The 18,561-nt window shown below is 45.9% G+C and overlaps 1 protein-coding gene across 1 annotated transcript in view; it reads right to left on the bottom strand.

Annotated features, from left to right (window-relative positions):
* The window catches only part of RYR2 (ryanodine receptor 2), a 185,593-nt gene that overhangs the window by 122,284 nt on the left and 44,748 nt on the right, over positions 1-18,561 (bottom strand). Inside the window, exons 12-25 of the mRNA XM_015562331.1 lie at positions 16,179-16,343; positions 15,055-15,176; positions 13,975-14,158; positions 13,045-13,180; positions 9,996-10,091; positions 9,542-9,660; positions 9,099-9,232; positions 7,246-7,487; positions 5,735-5,927; positions 5,106-5,322; positions 3,915-4,019; positions 2,957-3,060; positions 1,839-1,922; positions 422-581 (exon numbers count right to left, since the gene is read on the bottom strand). Of these exons, the coding sequence (XP_015417817.1) occupies positions 422-581; positions 1,839-1,922; positions 2,957-3,060; positions 3,915-4,019; positions 5,106-5,322; positions 5,735-5,927; positions 7,246-7,487; positions 9,099-9,232; positions 9,542-9,660; positions 9,996-10,091; positions 13,045-13,180; positions 13,975-14,158; positions 15,055-15,176; positions 16,179-16,343 (2,061 nt within the window). The remainder of the gene's footprint in view (positions 1-421; positions 582-1,838; positions 1,923-2,956; positions 3,061-3,914; positions 4,020-5,105; positions 5,323-5,734; positions 5,928-7,245; positions 7,488-9,098; positions 9,233-9,541; positions 9,661-9,995; positions 10,092-13,044; positions 13,181-13,974; positions 14,159-15,054; positions 15,177-16,178; positions 16,344-18,561) is intronic.

The raw sequence follows: 18,561 nt of genomic DNA, 5'->3' as shown, positions 1-18,561 counted from the left end.
CCTGAGGGTAAACGCTGCCCCTCCCATCCCCTTGGTCTCCTCGGGCTCCAGAAGTTACCAGAACAGGACCAACACAGAGTTCATCACATGAAGGTCTGCATCAATATAAAGCGAGACCTCTCCGCGAGAAGAAAAAGTAAAAATAGCCACAGCGATAACGAAAGCCACCTGAAGGGCCTCTTTCAGCGTCTACCTTCTGCCATGGTCGCAGGCAATGGGCTAACGTAGAGAACATGCAATTTCCCCGCACAGTAGGCTGACAAGTCTTGGTGTTGAGAAGAGCCACATTAGCAGGCCAGGGATTCTCAGTCAAGAGACCACGTAAGGCTGCTGTCCCTTCTTAAGCGAAAACCCCGTATGTCACAAAAGGCCATTCTGGGACCTCACGTAGCTTTAAAAATAGGCAGTCAATCCCAAGTACCTGCTGGATGCCGTAGGTCCAGCCCTGCCGGATCCGGTCCCGGGCCCACACGTTGTGAGCATTTTCTGCCAGTCTGTCCACCATTGCTTCCTGGGACGGGGTGAGTTTGATAAAGCTCAGGTCCATCGGTGCCGGCTTGTAGCCACTTGTCAGCTGGTAACTGTAGAGTGAAGCAAAACACGCATATAATGGGCCTTCCCAGAAAAGTCAAGGTTTAAACATCCCTGTAATAGTCTTTGCGTGGCCCCACCCACTTCTAAGGGTCCATAACCACAGTGGTGACCACGGGTAACACAGCTTCAGCAAGCCCGGGTCCCTCCACTCAAGCCCATTACTCATTAGGAGGAAGGATCAGACCACCTTTATGGTTTTGTTTTTCACCAATAAGCCAAATGCAACAGCTCACCTGTCTCTCAAAATGGAGAACAAATTATCATTGTGTGTGTCCTAAGAGTCCAGGCTTAATACAAATCAAACTACTGGTTATCAGTGAGAACATTCAATGCGTTTCTCAACCAAAATTCTCATTTTCAACTTATAAATGTTTTGCTAACGTAATCTTTAATCAATAAAGCTGTGTATGTATCCTACAGACACTAGGAAAATTCTAACGCATCTGCAGATTATTCCTGCGTACATAATTTAGGAAGCCCTCGCTAACAGGGAGACTAGGAAACCCACAGCCATCCAAAACATGAAGGCCTGGGTTCCTCAGGGACTCTTACCAGAGACTATTTCTGCACCCTGAGCTGGAGAGAAAAGGTACTAAGTGAGTATAAAGTTTTAATCTTTTGGAAGAAATATAAAATTGAAAATGTAAAATTTTCAACACATGGTATGTGGGCGCTAGCACTGCCCACCCCACACAGACACACAACTGTCTCCTTGTCTAACCGCCAAGGTTGGTCCCCAGCACTTACAGCTGTTCCTCTCACTTTCGACTGCATGCCCTACAACCACTGTGCCTCGGGGTGGGCACCACCCACTTTTCTAATCGCCTCTGGGCTTACAGCAGCGCAGGGCACACAGCAGCCTTTCAAGCCACAGTTTTTGAAAGAACTAACTTTATTTACTAAGATAAACATACACACCTGTCCATCTCAAAGATTATCCTTTTGCACAAAAGAAAATTCACCAGATAATTATGCTAAGGTAAAAGAATAAATGATCAGAACTTGGGAAAATGCTCTTTAAATAAAACGGTAAGTCGCCTTTCCTCTCCTAACTGCTCTGGGCTCTGGGTGGCATCGGCGCCACGTAAGCTCCCGACAGCAGGAGTCTGACTGCCCCGGAACCTAGAGCAGCGCTTGCTAGACCAGTGCCTGGCACCCGGCAGGCTTTCACTAGAAGCAGGTTGGATGAATTGATGTATGTTTGACACAACGGACTACTGAATATTGTTAGATGTTCAGCTTACTTCTTGGGGAGCTTCATCTTTTTCACCCTTTCCTCAGCATGTTCATCCGATATACCCACGTGGCATCCTAATGCCAACAAGGTCCTGGAAAACAAAAGCAGAGCTAAAAACAGTCCTCCCCTGAGCCCGAGGGCTCAGCTCCTCCGCGGATGGAAACGAGGGGTAACAGTTCTCCCGGACGCAGAGCACACGTGTTTCTAAAGACACTCATTTATTAATACGCTGTTCACTTCTGAGTGATGAGTAACAGAGTGGAAACCGAAATGGCGCCAAAGGCAGACACCGAACAGTCCTGCTAAGTCCCTTCCTCTAGCCCAGTGGTTCTCAACCTGTGGGTTGCGACCCCTTTGGCGGTAGAACGACCCTTTCACAGGGGTCGCCTAAGACCATCCTGCATATCAGATATTTACATGACGATTCATAAGAGTAGCAACATGACAGTGATGAAGTAGCAACGAAAATAAAATTTTATGGTTGGGTTACAACATGAGGAACTGTATTTAAAGGTCCAGAAGGTTGAGAACCGCTGCTCTAGCCCTTTTCCCCCTAAAAGCACCAACAGTTCCCAATTCTTCTGTCCTGCTAGAGCGTGTACTGCACTAAGGAAGACATGCGTGTGCATGTGCATGTGTGTGCACGCTGTATACACAGCAGACAGTTCTCTGCAATCTTCTATCTTGACTTTACAATTTCACTTTGAAATCCTGTCATTTCTTTAAAGCTGGTTCATTTTTCAACAGCTTTGAAGGGTTCCATCAGCTGGACATGTCATGATGGCTTTACCCAATGCTCTGCCTACAGCCTTTGGTTATTACAGACAGTGCTGCCAGGAACAGCCTCACGCATGCAACACATGCACTATGTCCTTCATCGATAGGATCGGCCCCTAGATGCGGAGCTACTGGATCACAGGGCACATACACTTTCAAGTTTAACCAGGTTGGCCAATGTCAATAGAAATGGTAACGATTTCCATTCCCACCGGCATTGCCTTTTCCCCAAGGTTATCAACCTGCTTGACCTTTGTCAATCGATAGGTTTAGTTCCAGCCGGAGTGAAAGGACTTAACACTCAACCCTTCCAGGGAGCCTACATGGGAGGGGAAGCCAAGAACTCACTTCAGGGTCTCGAGCGACATCTGCAGGTTGTAGTTGCGTTCTTGCTCCGGCAGCTTGGAGAACTCCACCAGACACGGGTGCTGCCTCTTGTTGTCATCTCTGACCTGATACAGGACAGGAGGTGCATGGGTCAGTCCCCGAGTCAGACACCGGCAGCGGCCCTCCAATCAGCAGTGGGGCGGGAGGGGGAAGCAGACGGGAGGCCCAAATCCTTACTGGGTGTAGTGGTGACTCCGCTTTAACGTGGAATCATTTTTCCGTGTTTAGAGCCAGTGGTCAGAGACCCCATGAACCTGGCTGTCTGACATAAACTCTTCCAGGGGTCCCAGCCCTTCATCTCACCCATACATGCTCCTTCCCACTGTCACCAATCACCCCACCACTCTACATTTTCAAGATTGATTAGCATGATACAGGATTTTTTATATATTAATCCTTGACAGTGTAGGCTAGAAATCAGACTACAGTAAATCAAAGACTTTAGGGATGGATCAATGGGAAGGCTGGCCTGGATCACTGCGCTGGTAATTAAATATTAATCTTCCTGGGACCTACGTAACACAGGCCTTTGCTCCCGTGGGGGCCTCGATGACAGGCGTGTGCTGTCGGGGAACAGACTGCTCCCTGGGAACATCCAAGCTCTGCAGATGCCAAATGAGAGCACTTCCACCCACACTGGGCTCTCTCAGAACCTTTGAAAGCAACGCCTACTGTCCGCCTGTGTTAACCTTGATTGGAAATATAACCTGCAGCTTAAAGATGGGTAACTTTTCCACGGTCAAGGCAACTGAGCCATGCATCAGTCAGCCCGCCCATCACGGCGCTCCCTCCCCAGACTGAGGTGTAGGAAAAAAATCAGTCCATTCATTCACATCACCACACAGCAAGATGAGCGAGAAAATGTTGCATTCGGAAACTTGCATTAATGGAATCTGTAGATAAATGGAAAACTCCGTACCGGGCCATACTGCCAGCCAAGTTCAATTTTATTCATAACCCAGAGCTCATGGATGTTCTCCGCCAGCTTTTCTCTTATCCTCTCCAGGTGGGGGGGCAACACGATCTAAAATTGAAAAAAGAAAAGAAAGCACACATTAGAAAAAATACAAACGACACAGCGCTAATTGTTCTCCCTGCAACTGGACTAAATAGAATTGCCTCATAAACCATTAAAATAAAATAACTAGGTTCTAAGCCATCTATTATAACCTAGTGGTAAAAAAACAACTAGTTATCTAAACATTCTTTAGGGAAATTTTGGGATCTTTTTTGGGAGGGTGGCAACTGAGGTTTCTAGTTTATGAACCAAAGTTAGGAAGAAAGAAGATAGAGTTTGGTCGGGACAATTGCCACAAAGAAAGACGCCTTGCTGGATGGACGCGGGCTGCCCGCAGAGCCTGCGTTATTTAGGAGAATCACACAAAGTCCTCACCCCGTCGTGGCCTCAGCCAGTAAATATCTGACTGCAGTGATCTGTTTCCTCTCACCTCTGTATCGTCAGTGATTTCCAAATAGAATCTTTATAAAGACTAAGTTTAATAACTTTTCTATAAAAAATACAAAATGATTTTCAAGGTGAGGTGTTGTGTCACCCACAACTAGTCCTTCACCAAGCCGAGCAGCACCTGGTCGTGCCCAGCTGAGGCAGGGTCTGCAGGGAGCAGCTCTCACCGCCTCCTCTCCCTAGCGCAGTGGGGGTTACCCAGGTCCTCAAGGTCCCAGAGTAGCATCGGATCCCAGGAATTTCGACTGTCAAGCCCATGACTTCAATCTCTACCCAAGATAAATGTCAGTTAAATCGTTTCAAAATAGTAAGTGTACCTAGATGGGAGAAGAAGCAAAAACTCCACGTCTCCCCTACGTAGGAAGTGCTCTCTAAAGTCAGTATGGGCTACTAAGGCTGTGGCCTTCACTGTGTTATAAAAGCAACGGAATGGCTTAGGACCACCCATAAAAATAAAACCGAGTCGAAGAGGAAATAGACCCGTCAGCATGGTAAAGTTCAGCATTATTTTATGAAACTTGCTTCAATCGCACATATAAATCATGTTACTGAAAACGCGCATTCCTGTGGGTGGCAGTCAGGAGCTGAGAGCCCTGCACACCAGAATGACCGCAGCACGGACGGTGCCAGCAGGCTGGCGGGTACCTGGCTGGTGTCCACGGGGACCGGCGTGAAGGCGGCTTGGGTCAGGGCAACTGTGGGGCCCAGCAGGTCCCGGGTGTAAGTTCTCTCCTGCTTGTACTCGCGGCTGTGTTCCACTTTCAGCTTTTCTTTTGGCAGCACAGCTTCGTAACAAGGAGCATAGCCCGGTGGGGGAAGGAATTTAAATTCTCCGTGTCTCCCCCCAAGCAGAAAGCGTACCCTGAAAAGGACATACATGATATTTCCATTTGCTGAAGAAAAATGTAACCTTATTTCTTATCCTTAGTCAAAACCAAAAAACTTATTAAAGAAAACTAATGAAACTAAATAGAAGAAATTAAGTGGTATTTTTTACACAATGTTGTCCATTTCCCCTTAGGAAATAAAAAAAAAATGGACTTGAAGTATTTCAGGACACTGGTTTGGAGGAGTTAGTGCATGACTATGTGGACAAAGCCCCAGCCTCCCCAGATCCCCTCTGGGGTGACTCAAGCCCCTTCCTGTAAGAACAGACAGGTGCCATGGGAGGGACGACCCTGAGTGGCAGACGCTAGGGGAGGAGGTGACGGCAGTGCAGTGTCCTGTGGAAGTGTGAGCAGGAGGGAAACAGACCACAACACAGACATACTAACTTGATTCCCGCAGAGAAACTAACAACGGGAAAGAAGAGGCCATCGATGTTGAAGTTCTCAAACATCCCCTGAACAGGCTGTCCATTAATTCGGAATGAGATGCTTGGGGCACTCAGATCTAAACAGCAGCTGATGACGTCATCCGTCCTCAGCAGGTGCTGGTTTGGCGAGCTCACGGTGCTGGCGATACAGCCTGTGAGGACATGAAGGAAGGGAACGTGAGTTTATCTCAGAGAATCGCCTTCAGGGCTGAAGGCAGAGGTCTGAGCGGCAGTGACATATCAGTGCACAGCACGAGAACAGACTAGAAGCTGGGACACATATAATATTATACCTTAAATCCTTTGTCAAAAAAGTGTTGCTTTTTTTTTCCAGAAGCTATACCATGTTATGAAATGGAACTTCTACATAATCAAGAGATAAACTTTTAAATGGTGCCAACCAAAGCACATCCTTTTCATAAATTAGAGAACAGACTAATATTGTTAATATATACTCAACCAGCAAAGCTGAGAGTTGGTAGCTGGTGAAATGAACTATATATTTATTTGTAAACAGCCCCACATTTCTGAAACAAAGTGCCATGTGACATAAACTAATTCCTCACAATACAGGTTATAAATCACAGATCCCTGAGGTTGAATTATCTACCAGGAAGTGACCTTAATTTATTTTTTCCAACCATTTTCCCGGGATTGTGTTTGGTCCTTTTTCTATGGGAAGCTAAAGCTTCCACATACCAATTAAAATAAGCAGGAAACAAATAAGTTTTTTGCAACTGATTCATGAATCAAAATGCTACTTTTTAAATACAGAAATCTCCCTTTGTCTTAAGTTCCACTTTCCATAGTTTCAGTTAAAAAGGGTAAACCAGGGCCTGAAAATAATAAATGGAAAATTCCAGACATAAACAATCATAAGTTTTAAATGCTGTGCTACTCTGAGCACCGTGATAAAATCCCAAGCCATCCTCTCTTTCCCAACCAGGACAAAAACCATCCCTGTGTCCAGCGTCTCTCTGCTATATGCTCTCCCGCCATGAGTCACCAGCCGTCTCCTGACAACTGTGGTGATCTGGCAGCACTGTGTCCACGCCACCCGTACTGACTTGATCAGGGCCCTAAAGCGCAAGAGTAGGGAGGCTGGCAATTCGGATCTGTGCTTCCTTTTAGCGAAAAGGTTGTTTGTATAGGAGAACTATAGTTTATATAGGGGTCCAGGCATCCGTGGTTTCAGGCATCCACTGGGAGTCATGAACACATCCCCAGTGGATAAGGAGATGACTGTACATTTTTTGTAAGCAATATAGTTCTTCGAAAATGTACTATAATGCTAAGTTTTCTTTTTCCCCTAGTGATTTTGCTTTTACGTAGCACTCTCATTCATCATTTCAATGTTAAAATTCTGAATAATAAATGGATCAAATAGAAGCATCAATTGCTTTCAGAAATGGGCAGCAAGGGCAAAGGTTTCCTTCCAAAACGCTGTGAAAGCAAACGGACAGCACTCACCTGCCCAGAGGTGCAGGCCATCAAATCCATAGGAAAAGAGGTCGTCTCCAACGCCGTTCCCGCCCCACTCCTCGCCCCCTCCGGGGTAGGGAGAGTACCCTTCCGTGGACGCCCAGCCCACGCGCAGGTGGGTGGCTTCGGCCGTCACGAAGGGCTCTGTGTGGTCCACCATCAGTTCATAGTACCACTTCTTATACTGTGCAGAGCCTTCGCTGACGCCCAGGAAAATGTTGGGCCTCATGCTGTATAAGAGAGAGAACACACACAAGAAAATCTGAGCCAACCTTTCACTGTCTAAATTGACGTCTCACTATTCCGAACATTCATCCTGCTCTTCAAAGATGCTAAACACACATTTCCTTAACTGCTGCAGCCTCACCAAGACAGTCACGGAGACACACAGCGATGCCTGCCTCCGGCTAAGGCTCAGGGAACGGCGCTTGCTTCCAGGTTCCCTGGCAACATCACTCGGGGGCTAACATTAGTCTCAACTGCTCATCAGCATGTTTTATTTCATTAACCATGTTTAAGATGAGCTGCGCAGTGGAGCTGACCTTTAGAATTAGCTGCGCTGTATTAACCCAGGACATGGAGACATCTTCCTAAGCTCTGTGTTAGCTGCGGTATGAGGCGGAGGCAGGCCGCGCTGTTCGCGAAGGAACAAGGTGACCAACCAGCCTGGTTGTTCTCTGTGCCTCCCTGGGAACCGAGGAGTCGCTAGTTAGCTGTATTTAACTGCATTTCATGAGGGGTCTTTTTTTTTAATTTTTTATTACAAAGGGTATTACATATGTCTCCATTTCCACACACACACACCCCCGCCCTAGACAGTCCCCTAGCCTCCCCTATCCCCCAGTGTCTTATGTCCATTGGTTATGCTTATATGCATGCATACAAGTCCTTTGGTTGATCTCTTACCCCCCCTACCTCGCGCCCCCCAACCCGCCCCGGCATGAGGGGTCTTGTGCCCTATGTTACCACCAGGGGTCAGAGTAGGTCTCAGGAAGCACCCTCATTAACAGTAAGTCTATTCTACAGAGAACCATGAAGGACGCCTTAAGTCAATCCTGTTTTAAAAACACAGTATCAAGTCAAACACCAAATCCCCACATTTTTGTTTAAAACAGTGAAGTCGTATTCCCTGGAGTGGCTAGATTCACAGCACCACAGTTCTGACTGTATCACAGGTAATATCTTAACTATAAGATGTACTTTTATTATTATCACTGTTACTATTTTGCATAAGGACAAGCTCAGTCTCTGGAGTGAGACCTGAGTTCCTGTCCAGTTCCCATATTTTCGTTCGTCTATAAATTGTGGATGCCAGCACCTGGAACACACACAGACCGGGCAGAGTGCAGGGGAAGCGCCCAACATAGCAGCTGGCACCCAGCACTCAATACTCGATACCTTGGAAGGTAGATCTACCTGCAAATGTAGTTTTATTGGTTATTTGTGGAACTTATTACATTTTGGACATTCTAATTCAATATTTTTATTATACTTGGTGAACACTTCAAAGCTGGTATCGAAGGGCAGTGCTTTTAGTTGTATGTTAAGACATAAAGTAGGATTCTGTCCAGCTATTTCCTTTGTGGCTGTTAGCCTGCTCCCGAGAGTCAGTGGTAACCCAGCGACACGTTGGCCTGTGATAAATGCGTATTTCGCTCAGATCATCTATTCTTATTATGCCATCTGATTGGTAGAAAACATTCCTATACTGCTATTAACTAAGGAAATCGATTTTTAAACCCAATAAAATGAAGAGACCACCAGAGGTCTCAGCTACAGAGCTAGCACAAGAATTCCTTGGGTGGACCACCAATCTGGAGATACTGTCTATCTGAACAGACCTGCTGACATGGTTCACCAGGCGTGTCTGCAGTAACAGGTCCCTTCCAGGCAGGAGATTGTCACAGATGAGATGCTGGTTGGAACGGACTGCCACCCCGTGGCAAACGCAGAGAGAGCACAAGACGTCCAGAACCTGCGCAGAGAAATCGCTGTCAGCTGACTCCAGTTCCTTTCAGACCAAGTGTCAGCAGCAATGGCACCGACGGAAACACATTGCCTCCAGTCACGTCAACAGGACCGCGCTGTGGCCAGTCACCTAACCATCGTCCTCCATACACACCTGAGAACACTCTTCTCCCACTGACGCCGGGAATAAACACTGAACGATATTACCTGGCTATGTAATGCAACGTCTGACACCCCTTTTTAGAGTTATCTCATTTTAAAAATATATTTAAAATGATTCCAGAATTCATTAATGGCCATTACAGGGCTCCCTTACCTTGTGATTTCTTCCATGCTTGTCTAAAAGTGAAATAATGGATTTAATATGCCCTTCTTTGATAATATTTAGAGCTTCTGGACTTTCTACTAACACACAGTGCAAAACTTCAAGAATACCTAAGATAAAAAAGAACGAGAAAATGTAAGAGTGACTTGTCCGCAACGAAAACGTCTCCCCTTGTCCATAAGTGAGTTCTTGAGTGGGGAAGGGCGGGATCTGGTCCCATAGCGCTTTCAGGGCTCACTCTTTATAAATGCAAATGAGCCAGATAAGGTCAGACTGCTTTTCAGAAATAACCAAAACAACACTGACACTGGCAGCAGTCAGTAAACAGGTACCCTACCGAAAGGAAAACATTTCTATGCGCTGGACCTCTGAGTGGGTTTTCATGTCTTAAAGGACATAAACTAGGAGAATTATATCCCATCCGAGGAGGTACCGGGACACGTACCAGAAGAAGCTTCCAGTCTTTCCAGTCGGCTGACCAGCCAGTCGAGGGAGCCAGAAAACTGGGCACAGTTTTTACGATTTCCTCTAATTAGAGCCGCTGAAAAAAAAAAAAAAGAAAGAAAGAAAGATTTCTCATTTGTGTGATTTCCTAGTTCCAAACGCGACCAGTAATAGTGGCTTGAAAATGTTGGGTCAAGAAGAAAATACCTCTCCTTTATCTCTAAAGCAACACGAATACACACAGACACAATGGAGACGTTAGAAAAAGCACAGAGGTGGTAGCAGGGAAGGGACCACAGGCGCTCACTAGAAGGGATTGCTTTGAGGAGGTAACATTCACATTGGGAGCTGATAATGAAGGATAATGGAGAAGCCAGTGTCCTGGGAGTTCCCTCACTTGGGATCGAATACTCATTGCTTTTAATTAGCCTTGAGACTAAGTTATTGAATTTCTCTAGAGCTCAATTTCCTCACCCAAATAATGAAGAAGTTAAGAGCACATCAGTTTTCCTGAAAATAAATGTAGCACCGAATATGGGAGACAACTAGTAACTGTAACAGGCAGCGGAGAGATGAGTTAAATGATATGAGGGGCGGGGGGCCAATGGGCAATCACTCTGCAACCTGTTCCCTGTATCTCTTCTTCCTATTTGGAGGCTCACATGCATTTCAAGGACCCAAGAACCCCAGCAGTAAAGCCACCTCTTCTCACTTTGCTTAACCTCATGGTCTCTGTACTCTGACAAAGAACCCGTCTTTTAACAAACTTCAGTGTGGCCTTTAAGGTCTCTTTCAGCCCAATGTGTATACTCAATGGAAAACTTTCCATGTTTCAGTCATTCAATTCTTCCAAAATACATCTGGTAACTAAGGACGCCCTCTACTGTCAGCAGTGGCATCAATGCTAACAGGAAGCCAGAGGGAACCCTTTCAGATATAAATCCAAAACTCTTTTACAAAAGTGGGATTTACAAATCATATTCAGAAATACGTTAGCAACATTAGTCAAGCTGGGCTTAGTCCTCCACTGAGATAGAAATGTGTTAGAAATCTGTTAATATCTCCATAAACTCCAAAATGTATATATTCCCACCAAAAACTTCAACTCAGTGAAACAGTTCCTACTAAAATTATGAGTGTGTGTCCATGTGCATGTACATGTGCACGTGCACAGGGTGTTTCACAGATAATGGACTGTGTGAATTATTATAACTCAGCAAATTAATTAAGAAGTCACTCAAGTGAGTTTCTAAAGTTATGGGGAAATATCAGAGAAATACAAGGAAGTTCATCACTGTTTATAACAGCCAAACACTGGGACGGACTGAGGTGGACTGTGATGACGACACATCTCTCAGTGGGCACTTACAGCCACCAAAACTGACACAAGTTCACAGTTCCCGCAAAAAACTGCCCACAGTCAGACAGCAGGAAAACAGGCCATAAAGGATGTTGATAGTATGATTCCAGTTCGGTGATGTAAGTGTATAAGCTCAAAATAAGGACACGCAGAGCATGGAGAAACTGTATTTTAGAGTATTTCTCGAGAATATAAGCTGCCCTTAAGGGAAATACATCCTGTTCGTGCCAGGGAGAGGAAGGAGACCTTGAGGAACGCAGTGAGCATGGAGCTGCTCTCCGTGTGTGGAAAGGGGCATTTCCTTATTCCAAACAGGAGGGCAGGTGGACGGAGCTAGGCGGGGAAAGGGTCATAAATCCTGTTACAAAATCACAACTGCTCCATAGGCAGGGCAGTGTGTGTGCACCTGTGAGGAGGTGATGGTCCGTGGTCAAGATGTCTGTACCTAGAAAAACACAGGTGACAAGGAAGGAGCATGAAAGTGACCAGATAACCCCCAGGAAGTACAGACACACAGGGAGCCTTGAGCCGTCTTAGTCCATGAACTTGGACATGGACGAGGGCCACAGGATCCACGATCAGCAAGAGCTCGTGTTTCTATCTTGATCTTCTGTTTTTCAAGGAAGGACATAACGGGAAGGAGTCACAGGCGGTGGCTGTGAGGGGAAGGGCTCTAGGTCATGTCTGCTCTGCTACCAAAGGCCACCTCGGTGGGAATCTCTTCAATGTGTGTGTCTATTACATGATGGACATTTGAAGTGGACACCTGAGCTTGCTCCCTGCCTTCTCTGGAATCGCACCTGTTTGGCAGGCAGGCAGGCCAAGGCGTGGCCCGGTTCCCAAGGTGGGTCAAAGCCGGGATCAGACAAAGCCGGGCCTCCTGCCAGAGTGAGCAGGGCAGGAAGGGCACGGACACCATCTGGGCTGATGAGTGGAACAGCAGGTTTCTTCTTCAAGAGCATTTCCAGGGGCAGCCCCGCCACTGCTCCATGTCTGAGAGGACACTTCCGGCGCAGAGCGCTGACTGCAGCCACCATGGCCGTCCAGGGAAGCCAGCACTAGAGGCGGCTGATCCCTCGGAGGGCAGGGCAGACAGAGCTGCTCTGGATGCTGCGAGAGACACTGCTTCCCACCCACTGCAGATGCCCTGTTTTGCAAGCCCATGGTCGCCCTTGGGAAGGGCAAAATCTCAGACCCTTGACAAGCGACGGCAGAAGCTTCAGTAATCACCCAGACCAAAAGCAATGCAGCCCTGTGCCTGCACAGGGCCACGAGGAATGCAGTGTAAACCATGGCCTGTGTCACCTCCTGTTCCTCAAGTGTCCCTGGACCCTCCCAGGCAGGTCCCAGAACGGCAAGAGGAAGGGGCTGGGAGATCCCTGATGGGGAGAGTGGGTAATAGGGGCTTTGTGGGACTCTCTTCAGAAGCCAAAGCCAATATCTGAGGCTCATCACTGAGAGGCCCCCACCCACAAACACACCCTGGCCACTCTCCTTTACCAGAGGCAAAGCCACAGCTCTGGCCACGCTTCACCGAGATGATTCACCAGCAAGCATCACTGCCCGCAGTGCAGCTCGGGTAAAAACTAACGGCTTCAATAGAAAGCAAGAACTAAAACGGCTGTGAGCGCCCTGTGATCATTTTCAATAGACGCAGCAGTTGCCTTGAAAACCCAGCCATCCTTCTTACCCAGCAACTCATACAGGGAATTCAGAATGGACTTCCAGGACTCCCCCGCCTCTCTGCCAGCGACCTCGGCAAAGTGGGCGGCGCTGCTGTAGACGTGCAGCCGGTCCACGCACTGGAGCACGAGGCTGATCATCCCCTGCGAGGGCAGAGAAACCGCCGTCAGAAACATCGGGTCTGCTCACACCCGAAATGCAAAGTGGTTTCAAAAATGGAAAGCCTGGCTGATGGTGAGCCTCTCAGTCGTTACGAAAACTGAGGTCACTTATTCGCAGGACAAGCAGCAACACCTGCGTGACAAACAAAATGGAATGAGGGCCAATGGCCTGGTGGCGGATCGATAGTTCGGCTTGGGGGCCCTCGCTGGGGCTCTAGGACAGCCGGTCCTGGCAATTGGACCATCCCATGTGGTCCTGCTACTATTCTGTCTGTAAATTACGGCACTTCCGCTCTTTTGGCAGCAGAACTTTCGTGAAATAAAACCATACACGGAAACTCAATATGAGCAAAAGGAAGCAGTGGGGTCGCTGTGTCCAGGCAGGGGCCTGGCACTTTGCCCAGTGACCCTCTCCTGGGCAGCCTCTGTCCCAACACAAGCTCCCAGGAGCTGGAAGGACCTGCATTCACTTAGACACCTGAAGAGCCTGTTTTGACATAAGTAACGCGAAGCAAGAAGAGTGCAGTGAATGACCAATGTGAAGCGAAGGCTGAGGAGACAGTAACACACGGTCCTTTGCCAGGGGCGTGAGGAGAGGAGTTCCCTAGACACTGGCAGAAATGACAACCATCGCCGCTCTCCAAGGCCTGGTTCCTGCAGCCAGTACCGTGCGCCTGCTGCTCTGATCGCTAAGTGCAAGATGTCAAGTAGAGTCCCCACGGGGGACCGGTTTCCCAGGAGGAGAGTGGAAAGGACTTGCGCTGGGAGCAGCTCACCTCCTCCTGGAAGAGGTTCTGCCGGTTCTTCAGGGCCCGCAGCCGGTTCTGCCTGTCCTCGTGCTCCAGGTGCTCGGCCGGCGGGTGCAGGTAGCTGATCAGGTCCCGCAGGCTCAGGCTGACCGACTCGATGGGCAAGTCCACTGGGGGCGCCTTCGCCTTCCTGCCCAGAGCATCCAGGCCCCTAAATGAAGAGCACCACTGCTCTCATCAGTGACTCACAATTTTATGTAGGATTTTAGTTCATAAAGCATTACCCTCTCTCCCAATACCACTGTAAAAAGCAAATAATTTTTGAATCACAAATATACTTATTTATAACATAGTCAAACTCATCTCTTATCATACTGAACCAAATAAACTCACAAATGACTCAAATACAGTATCTACATTTGCAAACTAAGGAGAAGCAATAGTAAATGCCTGCTTAGGAAGTGGAACTTACCTGCCATTAGAAATAGAACCATTCAATTACTTCCTCAAGCAATAATTAATATATTCAAATGAAAAACTGTATATTCCTTCATGTATACATAATGTTATATTAAAAACACCAGCACTGAGAGAAATTTATCTAGAGAAAAGCTGGAAGGGCCTAGAGGACCAATATTTAGAAACCAACTGATTTTCATTATAAACCACTAGATGCTCGAGTTTCAGGATACAAAGCCCCGACCTGATAATTTTGACATTTTCTCATTCCACTGTGTTTGGTTTGGGGAGAAGGAGCCGTTAGCTGCTGATACTCACTGCCATTCTGTTTAAAAAGATATTCTAATGATGTTAACTCGTAAAATTCACTTAGTAACCAGAAACAATATGTTAAATGCTTTCCTATTACCTGAAATAAATGTATTTAAAATTAAATGGCATCATGTTGCGTTTCCTAGTCTTTGAAGGAAAACATATTATTGGCATGTAAGTGTGTGGATTTGTTGAGCTTTCTGAGATTCTGAGTTTTAAACTCAAAACGTTGAGATTGACCACCACAGTGTACTTTAGAATTATTTACTTGTAGATTCAATCAGGAAATTGAGGTACAATTCAAATAGCCACCACAACAAAGGACAGGAAATGTACCTTATAAACCTGTTGAAAAGGAAGACGGTGCTCCGGATGACCCGCGCTGTCCGCGACTCTTCGTGCTGCGACCTGGACAAGTTTATGCCGTCGTCCATGTGGCCTTCGTGATGCATGATGGCCTGCGGGAAGCACATGGACCGCCATCACTCCAACACCTCCCTTCCCAACGGGGCTATGAAGGTGCGCACTCAAAGAGGCCATAGCAGTCCGCAGAACCAAGACAGGTGGAGGGGACTGTAAACTATTGATGATTTTAAAGCTTTACCCTAAAGTTTGAGGTAAAATAATATGCAAAGGTCCCTGGACCACCTAGGCATTTAGTTACTGTTTTAAAGAATTAATCTGTTATTGTACTGGGTTGAGCAAAACAGACCCCAGAATATCTTCACACATCATGTTCAGTGCTGCTCCCTCTGAGGGAAGCAGCAAAGAGACCCCAGAATATCTTCACACATCATGTTCAGTGACTGCTCCAAGTCTAACCCTCTGAGGGAAGCAGCAAAGGAAGCCATTCGGCTTCAGCAGGCACAGTGAGTTGAGCAGACAGGTCATGAACAGTGCTCAGCAATGCTCCTAAGGCATCTAGGTTCTTTAAAACTGCGTTTTTATGTTGTTAGTTCTTGTTCGGTGTTTTTTTTAAGCTTACTATGAGAGTACACATGAGAAGGGACAAGTGCAGAAACCTTAAGTAAGCAGTTGAATGGTTCTCACAAAGTGAGCACACTGTGAACACTCGGAGCAGGAAGAGAAGGTCATAGCACCTCCACATCCGCCCAGAGCTCCCTTCCTGCCCTGCCCTCCACAATGGTCCCCACCTTCTCACTTTTAACAGCAAAGGTCACTTGGGTTCTATATATAAATGGAACCAGGAAATGGGCAGCCCAGCTTCCTTCATTCAATACTTCCAGAAGATAGTTGTCATCTAAACAGGTGTACTGAGTTAAGATTAGTAAGGAGAACTAAAAGTATAAACTCTCTAGAAAGCAATGCAAAATGGAACATGCATGTCGAGAATGAACGTCAGCAGGTGGCTGAGAGTGTTAGCTACCTCTTCTTGCCTTGGGTGTGTGTATTTTAGCCCTAAGAGATGACTGCGAGATGGGGTTTCTCTCGCCTCTCACCTTGCGCTGTATGGCTCCCATCCTCACAGACTTCACGTCCACAGCCTGGTAAGTCAGCCACAGGCCTGTGTTCACATGCTGTATGTAGCAGACCGAGTCTCCATACTTGATCTCAGAGGTTCCCATGCCATCAACTTCCTTTCTCACCCCTGCATCCAATTTTTCCTAAGGAGAGAGGAAAAAGAGATAATCAAGTTTTTAAAATACGACTTTATCTTGAAAGAACTTTGCCTTGTTGTAAATATGTTCCTTGAAAAATTCAGCCCTCTGAAGTCCCCTGAAATAACAGTCAAATATTTTATTCTAGCAGTTCAACCACTACTGAAGATTTGAGTAGAAAATTATAAAAATAAATAACGTATTCTTGAATAACTCACACTGATAGACAATTATTTTAGCCATAAAAAAAACTGTATATTGGCAAATGACAAACTCCAAATGGGATATCTTAAAATGAGCAGTTTTCATATTCTTTTCATATTCAAATGAGCAGGCTTCATATTCTTTCCCGATTATTTTTTTGTTTATTTGTACTTAACAGCATAGGTTTGTGGGACAGGAAATCCGGTTTTGAGTTCAGTCTCTGCCACTTGCTACCTCTGTGATCTTAGAAAAGTTAAAGCTGTTTAAGCCTCAGTTTTCCCAGCTATAAATAAAGCTGATAACTCACACTGATAGACAATTATTTTAGCCATGACAAACTTTATATTGGCCAAGGACAAACTCCAAATGAGATATCTTAAAATGAGCAGTTTTCATATTCTTTTCATATTCAAATGAGCAGGCTTCATATTCTTTCCCGATTATTTTTTTCTTTATTTGTACTTAACAGCATAGGTTTGTGGGACAGGAAATCCGGTTTTGAGTTCAGTCTCTGCCACTTGCTACCTCTGTGATCTTAGAAAAGTTAAACAAAGCTGTTTAAGCCTCAGTTTTCCCAGCTAAAAATAAAGCTAATAACCATACCAGAAAACATGAGATAATGCATGTAAAGCTAACAAACATATCAGAAAACATGAGATAATGCATGTAAGTATTTCAGCACAGTATCTAGGATAAAATAAACTTAAATTTGTCTATTTTGGCTATGTGCACACGGTGCAATATACAAATCTTATAACACAGAAACCCACAGCTAGCTGGTTTGGCTCAGTGGATAGAGCATCGGCCCGCAGACTGCAGCGTCCTGGGTGCGATTCCAGTCAAGGGCATGTAACCTGGGTTGCAGGCTCGATCCCCAGCCCTGGTCAGGGCGCATGTGGGAGGCAACCAATCGATCTCTCTCTCTCACACATCATGTCCTCCCTTTTCACACCACTTGCACTATTGGCTAACTTCATCAGCTCCTGTGATCTTAAAAAACAAATCCGCATAACAAACTGAGTAACTTAGTAATTCATATTAGCTCTGACTGATACACCTCATCGTCACCACTGGAGGTTTCAATGAGCCCACTCTCTTGTCTGCTGCCGTTAGAAGGATCAGCATAGCCTGGCCTGTGTGGCCCAGTCGATTGAGCTTTGTCCCATGCACCAGGACAAGAGGTCACTGGTTCCACACCTGGTTGCAGGCTTGATCAATCCCCAGTAGGGGGCGTGCAGAAGGCAGCCAATTGATGTTTCTCTCACATCGATGTCTCTATCCCTCTCCCTTCTTCTCTCTCTAAAAAATAAGTAAAAACCTATTTGATAAAAGGATCAGCATAAAAACTATCATTGAATTTCCATATCTTCTGTAAAAACCACAGCTGGTCTTATTTTCCATTATACTATCAGCACCCCTTGATAAAAGGTTACCGCAAAAATCTCATTTGAATTTAATACTGATTAAATAAAAATGTATCTACAATGATAATTTTGTATACTTATTTTGGTAAAGAATACACATGTTCTTCATTTTACTTTCATCTTTTAGATATTTAGTCATCACTAAACAACTACAATAGGTGCTCTTCTGATCACAGGTAAACAACATATCTTCCCTGTCTGCTATTATTATTTTAAATCTTTAATTCTGTTATTAAAGAAGGCTTTAGATTTACTACTTAGGCTCAAAGTTTGGATATGCCACCTAACCTGCTTCAGTTTCCTCATCTGTATAATTAAGATTAAAAATAGTATCTAAGTCCTAGTCAGTTTTGCTCAGTGGGTAGAGCGTCAGCCTGCAGACCGAAGGGTCTCAAGTTCGATTCCAGTCAAGGGCATGTACCTCTGTTGCGGGCTCCTCCCAGCCCGGGCCCTGGTCGGGATACATGCAGAAGGCAACCAATCGATGTGTTTCTCTCTGTCTCTCACTCTCTCTTCACTTGCTCTAAAAATCAATGGAAAAATATCCTCGGGTGAGGATTAAAAAATAAATTTTAAAAAATAGTATCTAAGCTTCA

This window comes from Myotis davidii, unplaced genomic scaffold (genome assembly GCF_000327345.1).
Source record: "Myotis davidii unplaced genomic scaffold, ASM32734v1 scaffold174, whole genome shotgun sequence".
In the NCBI taxonomy this organism is placed as follows: Eukaryota; Metazoa; Chordata; class Mammalia; order Chiroptera; family Vespertilionidae; genus Myotis; species Myotis davidii.
Note: the sequence above shows the minus strand (reverse complement) of the source record. Positions and strands in the feature narration are given on the sequence as shown.